General features: G+C 45.1%; 1 protein-coding gene across 1 annotated transcript in view; it reads right to left on the bottom strand.

Annotated features, from left to right (window-relative positions):
* RBM20 (RNA binding motif protein 20) overlaps positions 1-1,149 on the bottom strand; it is a 197,290-nt gene extending 196,141 nt beyond the window's left edge. Inside the window, 3 exon segments of the mRNA XM_024755924.1 lie at positions 28-215; positions 421-457; positions 1,009-1,149. Of these exon segments, the coding sequence (XP_024611692.1) occupies positions 28-215; positions 421-457; positions 1,009-1,149 (366 nt within the window).
* Positions 1,150-11,558: the final 10,409 nt, after the last annotated feature.

Below are 11,558 nucleotides of genomic sequence, written 5' to 3'. Positions count from 1 at the left end.
GGGAGGAGGCAGTCCCGGCGGCCCCACCTCCTCCTCCTCCTCCTCCCGCGGGTCCCGCTCGCCCGGCCGGGCCAAACAGAGGTAGGGGCCAGGGGGCGTCTCCCAGCCAGCAGGAGCCCCTGGGCGCCCGGGTGGTCGGGGGAGCTCTGCCCGCAGCCCGCCGCCCGCCGCCCGCCGCCGCGCGCCCTCTGGGTCCCCGGTCCGGCGCCCCGCAGCTCAGTGCAACCGCGTGAGGCGGCGAGACGCACGCCAGTCCGCCGCCGGACGCCGAGTTCTCGCCTTTCCCGCTAGCGGGGCGGCCTCTGGGCTATCCCCCGGGACTGCGCGCGCGGCTTCGCGCGCTCCTGCCAAGCGGGGCGGACCGAGCGCGCCCCGGGCGTCTGCGCTCTTCGCCAGCGCAAAGTGCGCGGGGCTTGGCACCTTCCCGCGACTGGAGCCGGGCCAGCGCCACTGGTGGCTGAAGGGCCCGACCCCGCGGGGGAAAAGCCCGGAATTCCCGCAGGTCGGTGGGACTGGTAACCCCAGGTCTTAGATGACCGGACCCGAGGGCTCTCCAAACTGGCCATTCCAGCTGCTGATTTCAGGGGTCCCCAGAAGCAGCCGGCGAGGCCGCCGTGATTTCTCTTCATTTATTTCCTCACTTCTCTAAAGGACCTGCCACGATCCCGCGAGCACAAAGACAAAACCACATATATGTTTTATTCTTGTTATTTATTGCCCAGATCTCAGTAGGAATGTAAAGGATGAAAAGGAGTTCGGTGACATCGCACCCCCAAGATCACCGCTTCTGAAGCTCTGTTGGTTGCTGGGGAGCCAATGTGCGCCACTTCACCTGCACACACCAGTTCACAGTTGTGGACACAGGCATCCTGCGCGGAGGAGTCACCCCGCAAAGTGCAATGTGATGTCCTGGAGCACGGGTAGAGGTCTGGGGAGGCAACTGATGCCGCAGAAACGTCTAGAAGCTGGGCAAAGACCTCGGAGAGTGGTTACTCTGGAGATCCTTACCCTCTGTCGGGCACACGGCTTTTTAAATCCTGACACGGGCAGCACCGAAAAGCGTCCCTTGGGTGCGTTGGAAGCCAGAGCGCGCGTCAGGGTGCCCCACGGCCTGGAAAGAAGTTTGCTGAAGGTCCCAAGCCAACCCATCCTCCTCCCGCAGCCACGTGAAGGAAAATTCTGGAGATGGGTTCTCTGGGACCGGCAACTAATTGAATTCCCTGAAAGATGCTTTCTTCTCTCCCTAGACTGTGAGTTTCTGTCAACTTCCCTGCCAGTTTCAGGAAGGTAAGCCTCCCTTGATTGCTGTCATCCTACTTAGATCTTTCCCGCTCCCTCCCTCTCTCTCTCCTATACATAAAATGCCCTGTCCACTCTCACCCTTCTTCTGTCTCTCTCTCTCCCTCCTTCACCTACAGATAAAATGGTACATCAGTTCCTTGTATTCATAAAAGTAATCACAATTCGCAAAACTGAATCTCACCAGAAAACCCAGGTAAAGAGGTACTGATTGTTTATTCATTTCACAAATGAGGCAAGTCAGGGTGATTTTTCCAACTATATATGGCTAGTAAGAGGCCATCCCAAAAAGAGTCTTCTCAGGCTCTGGGAGTGGTTAGTTCATCATCTTTAGTTTCTATCACTGAAGTCCTGACTATGGTTTCCATAAAACTCCACCTTCCACTGCTCCCCTACCTCCTTGGTTGAGGGAAATTATCTGAAATTAACATTGCAACTGTCCCAGAAACTAAAACTTTCCATATGCTTACATTAAAATATCACTCTGAGAATCCCCCAAAACCTTTGTGAAAAAAGCTTTGTAGTCAAAAAAAGACAGATCAGCAGTTTTTACCAGAGAGGTTGAGTGACTCAGTCTCTGAGTGTCAGTTACCAAATATGTAAACTGGCAGGGATAAGACCCGGACTTGCACAGTCACTGTTAGGATTAGAGATAATGTATCTTGCACATTTGGTGCAAGAGATATTCAATCTGGCAGGTATCACAAACATGATTCCTTATATTCCAAACTTGTAGCCAAATAGAACAGCAGACCTCAAACTCCAGGAAGCTGAATGCCTGGAAGTCACAATATTAATATAACTTAATCCATTCTCATAACATTTTTACTAGCACAAAAAAACAAAGGAAAAAAGGAAGGAAAGAAGGGAGGGAGGGAGAAAAAAAAAGATGGAAGGGAGGGAGAGAGGAAAGGAAATTCGTATTATACAAATGCACCTCTCTACATCTCAAAAATGATGTATTAGTTTTGTGACAAAATAATAACAGTGGGTAAATCTTGGGTATTCATTAGACTTTTCTTTCATCCTTTCTGTAAGTTGAAATTTTCAAAACAAAAAAGGAAAAAAATAATAATTCACAAGGTATTTTTAAGAAGCCCCATTTCCATGAGTATAGCTTAATGTTTGCAGTTCATGTATTATGTAAGAACTGAAATTTGAATTGAAGCAGATGTGAAGGGTGAGGGAAACACTGCAGCAAAAACCTAAAGCTAGTTCCTGTCTTATCTCAGATCCCCCAAAATGTTGTCCAGGATAATAATGAACAAGACTTTCCATTTTGCAAGTCAAACATTAAGTGTGTTAAGCAATTCCAATGAAAACTATTTATTAACTTAATGTCATTTCACTCCTTTCCAGGAAAAATGAGAAAGACCCCTGGCTGGGGTTGCAGCCATGTAAGAATCTTTAGCAGTCTTGCTTTTGTGGGTCTGTCCTGTGTCATCACCACCCCCATCACACTAGGATGTGCTTTACAGTTACTGAAGTGAGGGAAAGGCTGGGGGGAGGGGTTTTGTGGTCACCTGACTTGACAAATGGGGAGGGGAGGGCTGGTAACATCTCTGTTCCACTCTGCAGAAGCATTCTGTCCCTGCTGACATACCAGTAAACTGTGATCAGGAAGTGAGGCTTTTGCTGTCTATGAATATATTGAACATTTCACAGGAGTCAGCTGCTAAGTGCTTTCATAGATTATTATTTACTTCATACTCACAATAATCCCATGACGTAGCTACTGTTACCTTGTTTTAGAATTGAGGAAACTGAGGCTAGAGGGCTATAAGAACTTGCCCCAGGTCACCTGGCTTTTAAGAGGCAGAAGCAGGACTGCAGTTAGGTCAGTCTGACCCCAAACCTCTCCCACTGCCTCAGTGGCACACCTAGACCTAAGATGCCACCTGTCCTCTTTTGCTGTGATGCTGCCTGCATCTTCCAGTGAATGTAAAATGCCCCCTGCATTGTGATTCAACTCTGCCACTCATATTTATCCGAATCAGTAAATTAATAGGCAGGATCCAAATTGACGCCTTATAAACAAGAAAATTTAAAGAAATTAAGCAGCCTAGCAGTGGGTAGTAGAAAGGAGCAGGAAATCGAAACCAGGTCTCTGTCACTCTCAAACTTGCCAGGGACTCTGGTTTGTTTTGTAATATTAATACCTGTTTACTGGGTTCCAGACAGTGGTTCTAGGAGCTTTCTTATGCCTTATTTCATTTAATATCACCAGTTTGCAGACATAGAAGCTTGATGACCCTGTCCGAGGTCACAGGGATAATAAATAGTGGAGCTGAAGTTCAGACCCTGGTCTGACTCCCTGCAACTCCCTGCCCTCTGTTCAAGGTGATGTGAGCATTCATCTCTGCAGATGGAATCATTTAATATGTACTGCTATTCCATATATGTATATTACTATTTTTTAATGACAATTTACTTAGTAGATTATAAAGTTTGATAATACTCAGAACTGGTGAAAATGCAGGACACAAACATTCTCATATACTGTGGGTGAAATTATCAGTTGCTGCAACCTCTCTGGAAGTGAGTTGGCATTGTCTATTACAGTTACAACAAAGGAAACTGATTCCGTAGTTACCTTTTTAGGAATTTATCCTATAGGTTTATTTGTAGCAACAACCAAAGTTCCATGTTCAAGGAAGTTTATTGTGGCATTGTTCATAATAGCAAAAACCATAAACAACCAGAATGCTAAGCAAAGGGACTGGTTACATAAAGGATGGTCCCTACATGGAAGGGATTACAATGTAGCCCTCAAAAAGAAGGGGGCAGGTCTGTATGCACTGCTAAGAAGAAGTTGCCAAGACCTGTTACTAAGGAGAAAATACAAGTTCCTCAGCAGTATTGCAGTATGATTAAATTTGTATAGAACCAAAGAGTATAAAACATTCCAGGAAAATTATACAAGTAATTAATTATTAACAGTAATTACCTCTGGAAATTGGGATGGGGCAGGAACCTTTTTCTTTTATGACCTTTTATATCATTTTTATTTGAAATAAAATTTAATCGAAGTACAATATATATACTGTTGGAAATTTTTTTACTATAAACGTGGTTTTTTTAATTAACAACAAAACCTTTCTTTCTTCAACTACTAATTCTTAATAGCACTTAGGACATGAATAGGATTTTATTTTTAAGGTAAAACTTCGTCTGGAAGAATGAAGGAGAAACACACTGGACAATGTATTTTCCGGAGTAGCCTTTTGTTATTCTAACAACCCAAGTAGAGACAATTGAATAATTAACTCATTAAGTTGCCATCAGTCATCTTGATACAGTTACAACCTACTAGTTTGATAATTGTGGATAAATATTAAGCAACCTATCAACATTAGCCATAACATATTAACTGTTATCTGGGTATTAATAACAACAGTTATCATTTCTTGAGTATTACTCTACGCCAGACTGTCTTGATCACATAATATTTCTCATTTAATCCTCACAATTACCTTATTAGGTGGCTGTGTTTATGCCCATTTTAAGGATAGGAAAACTAAGGCTCAAAGAAGTTAAGCCACTCAACAGCTACTAAGTGGAGGAAGTGCAAATCTAACCTCAGTCTCTGTTCCCCCTAGGATAGAGCTTTTAACTGCTCCGCATAGTGGCATGTTTCTTGGTATAATGGGGCTTCTGAGACCAGACATTTCCTCTGCTAAATGCTGGCTGGTTTGACACGCTCTGCTGTCTCCAGTACCTCATCCTTTATTTTCCTATCTCTCCACAAGACCTGGCTTCTCTTTTCTATCCCCCTGAGGTGAGCTTTACCTGTTTGCTGGCTTCTCTCTCAGAGCTACACCCTAATCTTTTACTTAAACTCCATGGAATCCCCGCAGATGTCTCAAAACAATCATAAAATAAAATCCTGTGCTAGCTTCACAAAGGATTGCCTCTCTGAAAACGCAGGAGAGGCAGTGGCTGAAGGATGCTGTTTAAAAATAATATGGTTACTCATGGATCTGGATGCACGTTTGAATTTGAAGGAGACAGTCAGGGAACTTTAGCTGAGCAAAAGTGAGGACATGACCCAAGAGGTTCTTTTCTGCCTAACAACTCATGGAGAGCATCCCTCATTGGCTGTAGGGACAGGCTTAGCCTCCATCTCTCTGGTGGTGGATTTATCAGCCAGGCCCCTTGCCCTCTGATGAGCCGCACAGGTGTTGTACTATAATCAAAGTAACAGTTGGCTGGGAGTCAGAAAATCTGGGTTCTGGACCGCTAGGTGTATCCATCCAGTGTTCCTGAACAGAAAAGCAGTCATCCCAAACCAGGAGTGACATCAACATCTTTGCCTTCCCTAAAAGCATCACTGCCCCAAGCCTAGGTAGCTTGACCTCTGTCTTTCCACAGCTTGCTCAGTACCTGGCCATGAACCAACAGTGGATTGAGTTAGAATCCTAGGCAGGGCAGGGTTACCTGCATCTGGCTTCCAGGAAAAGAAGAATTTCGAGCTGTGCTTTGAAGGATCCAGAGAATGGCTTTATCTCTTTTGCTATTATCAAGAGAAAGCAAAGCAGCAGGGTACAATAAGGGGTGTTATAAAACAAGTTGCAGCTGAATTTTCTTGGAGGGGGGATGGGAAGTGATGGAGGTATGAAATGAATGTGGCAGAAATGTTAGCTGGTGGCTAGTTGCATGATTTAACTTCCATGGGGCCCTGCACCCCCTGTGGAGACCCAGCTTCTACACTGCAAGCTTAATCCCTGGGGAATGTCACTGTCATTCAGAAGCTGGTAGTGTGACTGGGGCCCCAGCCAAGCAAAACAGCACTTCTCAGAGGCAGGGGATTCCTTTATCCAGCCCCTCCCTCCAGGTGCCTCCTCCGTCTTCCCTTATCACCAGGGCTGTCTGTCTGTCTGGCCAGTTGGTCAGCAGGGAATAAATATCTCAGGCTGTTTGCCCACTGGCTTGGGGATCAGGTGACCATTATGGAAGGCAACACCGGAGGCCTTTGCATGCCAGTGTGATGCCAGGAACAGTGAGAACCTGTGATATGCTGACCTCACTGAGTGGGCACCCATGCAGCTGGCCTGGAGTGGGGAGACTGGTGCTACTCCCTGAGGTGGCACCTATGGTCATCCCAGGGTCACCCGAAGCAGGATGCCCTGCCCAGCCACCTCTCAGCATAGACCCTGGAGTCAGAATAGCTGGATTAGAAACCCAACCCCATGACCTGTTAGCTGCATGACTTTAGGCTACCTTACCTCTCTGAGCCTCAGTGTTCCCATCTGAAAAATGGGAATAATAGTGCCCCCATCATAAGTGGGACCTGATCCAATATGACTGGTGTCTTACAAAAAGAGGGCAATTGAGAAATAGATTACACAGGGTGAATGCTGTGTGATGACAGAGGCAGAGACTGGCATGACACAGCTGCAAGGCTGGGAACACCAAAGACTGGCAGCCACCACCAGAAGCTAGGGAGAGGCAAGGAAGGATTCCCCCAGAGGCTCAGATGGCCCTCCTGACACCTGGATTTCTGACTTCTGGCCTCCAGAACTGTGAGAGGATGCATTTCTTTTGTGGTAAACCACCTAGTTTGTGGTGCTTTGTTACAACAGCCTGAGGAAAGTAACACAGGGAGGAAAGGGACTGGTGGAGAGGGAGGGGCTGAGGGATTTTGTTCCCTTGGTCTGACAGCCCAGTAAGCCAGGTGAAGGGACGCACAACCAGAGGGGACTCAGGGGCTCCCCACCTTATCCCCCAGTCCCTGAGGGCTTGAGCTCAACTCCAATCCCAGGGCCACCAGGGAAGGCAAGCTGTTTGCACCCCGTGAGAATAGGAAGTGGGGAGGAGCCAGGAAACAAGGATCCATGGTCCAAAAAGGAAGGACTCTGACATCCAGAAACCTTCACAGCCTACCCCCTGGTCCAGCCTCCAGGCTCAGCTCCTTTCACACTTGAGTCTGGCCAGGCTGGTCTAATCCTTTCCCTGGAAAACACCTTATGCGTTTTGCCCCCCTGCACCTCTTCTTCTGTGCCCTTCTCCCTCTGTGCCCTGCCTGCCTGAGCCCATTTCCATCCCAGGAGTGCCTTCTAGCCCAGGAATGTCTCCCTTCTTGGAGAGCATATCGCACTGCTGGTCTGCACATCTCACTTGGCAATCAATCATGTACTCCCAGTAAGTGTGTATATTTTTTATTTGGTAATGTGATCCTTCTTTACTGTTCTGTGGTTTACGTTTTCATGTGTCATGCCTTGTTCTCCTGACTTTATCAGCAATGCCTGGGCTGCAGGGACTGGGCATGCCTCTCCGAGTAGCCCTTTCATCCTCAAACGTGGAGATTTGCCCACAATAGAATGTATATTTGTTTCTTTGATTCAGTACAAGAATGTTGGCTATGAAGACTTGGAAATCTGGAGTGGTTTTTAGTTCTGCCATTGGTTTGTTTGTAGCAGTATCATTAAGGGCATGGCCTTTAGAATCAGACAGACCTGGGCTTGAATCCTGACTCCGTCACTTTATAGCCGTGTGACCTTCGGTAAGTTACCTAACCTTTGCGTGCTTCAGTTTCCTCACCTCTAAAATGAGGTTCATAGGTTGTGAGTGTCATAGCGCCGTGTGTCTGGCACGTAGTATGCCTTCAGAGTTCATCTGCAGATGAATAATATATGTAAGTGCTTGGCACCACGCCTGCCAAAATTCCCTGGGAAGCAGACTCTGAGACGGAAATGGGCTACGGCAGGTTTGTTAGGGCCTGCTCATGGAATATGTGGAAGAGAAGAGAAGGAAACAGGATTGGGCAGAAGGAGAAGTCAGGCTATAAGAAAGTCTCATGGGAGACCTCAGCCAACCCCATGGAAATTCTGAGGCTGGGGTGACCCATCAGAAGAGGCAAATGGCTCTCAGCGTTTCCACATCTATACTCCCCCTTGGTTCAAGTGGGTGTGCCTCTCCCTGTCATCTAACAAAATCCTTGTTGCGCTTCTTTGGCTCTGATTGAGTCCTGTGCCTATTTGTGAACCAATCTACAGCCAAAACATGTGATAATCTCACTGGCTGAGCCAAAGACTCAGGCTCACCCCTGGTGCCAGATGCCACATCCACTCCACCTGAAGCAGGCATATTGGAGAGCCTGTGATTCCCCTAGTGGAAAATCTGAGGGTGCCAGGAATAGGTGGATGCTGGACTGTGAAAGCCTGACAAACATCTATTCTTTAACTGAAAAGGATATTAGCATAGGAACAGCCTCTGGTAGGGCAGGTGTGTACTGAGAATGAAGGACATGATGATGTGTGATGCAACATGCATGGCAGGGTGTCTGACTCAGAGCAAGGTATTAAAAAATGTTTGCTGAAAAAAATTAAATAAATATTCCAAGTAAATGGGGAAAAAAAGCATCCCCTGAGGGATCCTCAAGCTGAGTTTTCAATCTGAGCCCTAGAGAGGCTTCTGAGCTGTTGGATGTTCTGTGTCTGGATCTGGATGGTTTCATAGATGTATTCACTTTGTAGAAATTCAACAAGCTATACATTTATGGTTTGTGTCTCTTTCTACACATACGTTATACTTTAGTGAAAATGTTCCTTAAAAAGTAAAAGAAAAAAAAAGAAATCTCACATAGTCTAAGGCTACATAATAAGACTGCATTCTTTCTTCATATTCTAGTCTTTTCTTTCTGTCCATAATCTTTGACAGTTACAACCACTCCATTCCTAGGTGTTCACTGCCTGAAGAACTATTTCATCCAGAATGATTTTATGATAATTGAGTGTCTCTACAACCTTCACCCCAGACCTCCAACAACTAGAATTCAGATTTCTAAGGGTGTGTCATGAAGATGAAGATCATTACTAAAGCAACAGGTTTTTTGGATTTTTTCTTTTCTTGGCTGCACTGCGCGGCTTACAGGATCTCAGTTCCCTGACCAGGGATTGAACCTGGGCCATGGCAGGGAAAGCCCGGAATCCTAACCCCTAGGCCACCAGGGAACACCAAGCAACATTTTTTTAAATGTGTGTTTCATATTAATCTTCAAGGATTCAGATAATTATCTAATATTTTTGTTGTTCCTGAACTAGTTAAAAATAAGTGGTAGACACGATGACAGTTCATTCCTAAATACCAAGTATTCCCAAAGAACAAGGATGTTCTCCTCTACAACCACAATATCATTAAGACACCCAAGAAATATAACGTTGATACAATAATATATAATTTTCATTTCATATGCAAATTTTCCCAGTCGTCTAAATAATGTCCTCTATATTTGCTTTTTGTCTCAGTCTATGATTCAACCAAATTTTTCCCATCATTAATGACATTGACATTTTTAAAGAGTCCAGGTGAATTGATTTGTAGAGTTCATATTCTATATTCTGAATTTGTCTTATCATTTTCTCATTACTAGATTCAGGTTAAGATTTTTTAGCAAGACTACATATGTGATGTTGTATGTTTTCCATTCCTCACATGAGAGGCCCAATTTTTTCAGATTGTACCATTATTAGTGATACTAAGTGGTTTTGCTTGGTTAAAGCAGGTCTCATCTCTTTCCCTTTGTAATTAGCAATCATCTGGGCTTCCCTGGTGGTGCAGTGGTTGAGAGCCCGCCTGCTGACGCAGGGGACATGGGTTCGTGCCCCAGGTCCGGGAGGATCCCACATGCCGCGGAGCAGCTGGGCCCGTGAGCCATGGCCGCTGAGCCTGCGCGTCCGGAGCCTGTGCTCCGCAACGGGAGAGGCCACAACAGTGAGAGGCCCGTGTACTGTAAAAAAAAAAAAAAGAAAAAGAAATCATCTGTGCGCTGACACTTTGAGACTATGTAAGTGTCTTGGTCACCAGTAGTCATTCACCCAATGGTTTTAGCATCCACTAATGACCCTTGCCAGAAACTGTTATAAATGGAGCCTTTTCTAATTGAATCAATCCTTCTATGCTTGTTAGTTGATTCTGTTTTCTTCTAGTACCTGTATGATTTTATTTTTTATGCTTAGACCTCTGATTCATTTGCAGTTTATTCTGGTGTACAGTGTAAGGCGTGGATCCAACTTTATCTGTCTCCAAATAGCCATCCAGTTGCTCCAACACCACTTATTGAAAGAACCAGCTTTTCCTCAGTGATTAGAGATAATATCTTTATCATATGCTAAATTCCCATGTGCACTAAGGTCTATTCCCGGACTTGCTATTTTATTCTAATAGTCTGTCTATTTATTTACCAGTTTTAATCATAGATCTTTTATAATATCATTTACTATTTGAGAAGCCTAGTCTCTTCTCACAACTCTTCTTTTGACGGTGTTTTTTTGTTGTTGTTTTGTTTTGTTTTTGGCTGCATTGGGTCTTTGTTGCTGCACGTGGGCTTTCTCTAGTTGCAGCAAGCAGGGGCTTCTCTTCTTGTGGCGCATGGGCTCTAGGGCGCACGGGCTTCAGTAGTTGTGGCACACGGGCTCAGTAGTTGTGGCGCACAGGCTTAGTTGCTCCGCGGCATGTGGGATCTTCCCTGACCAGGGCTCGAACCCGTGTCCCCTGCATTGGCAGGCAGATTCTTAACCACTGTGCCACCAGGGAAGTCCCTTTTGAGGGGTTTTATAGCTATTCTTACATGTTTATTTTTCTACATGATTTCTGGAGTTGACTCTTCTAGAAAAGAATATGGTATTTTTATTAGGATCATGTTAAAATTATATATTAACTTCAGGAGAATTAGAGCTTTATGATGTTGAATGGTCCTGTCAGAGAACAAGGGATGTCTCTTGCTTTGTTCAAGTCTCCTATTATGCCTTTTGGGAGCATTTTAACGTTTTCCTCAGAGAGGTTTTGATTATTTTAGTGGTAGCAAATAAAACACTTGACACTCCAGCAGATCAAAGCAAAAGTTTTATTACAGAAAAAGTGATACCAGAAGAGAGGCCAGAGCCAAGAAAATCACCACATTGACACCAGCTGCCAGTCTCATAGCGCAGAGGCACAAGAGACCTGGAGCCAGATGGATATAACCAGCCAAGGCAGAAAGTGCAGCTATAGCACCTCTCCTGAGACTAGACGCCGCCCTCTTGATACCTGCGCTTGTGATAAACAAGGGATTCAAAATTACTTACATAGGTGACTACAAGGAAAACATCTGCCTTTGGTTTCTATAGACGCTACATAGAAAAATATAGCCTGTTCCCTGTTTCCAGGAACAGGGATTTGTGTTCCTGTCATTGCTTTTGTGTATTTTGCCTTGCTCCTTTTTCATATTAGGTTAACTAGAGGTTTAAGTATTTTGTTGATTTTTCAAAGAACAAGCATTT

The sequence above is a fragment of the Neophocaena asiaeorientalis genome, unplaced genomic scaffold (genome assembly GCF_003031525.2).
Source record: "Neophocaena asiaeorientalis asiaeorientalis breed wild unplaced genomic scaffold, Neophocaena_asiaeorientalis_V1.1 scaffold85, whole genome shotgun sequence".
Lineage (NCBI taxonomy): Eukaryota > Metazoa > Chordata > Mammalia > Artiodactyla > Phocoenidae > Neophocaena > Neophocaena asiaeorientalis.
The sequence above is the reverse complement of the archived record's forward strand: the minus strand, read 5'-3'. Positions and strand labels throughout refer to the sequence as shown.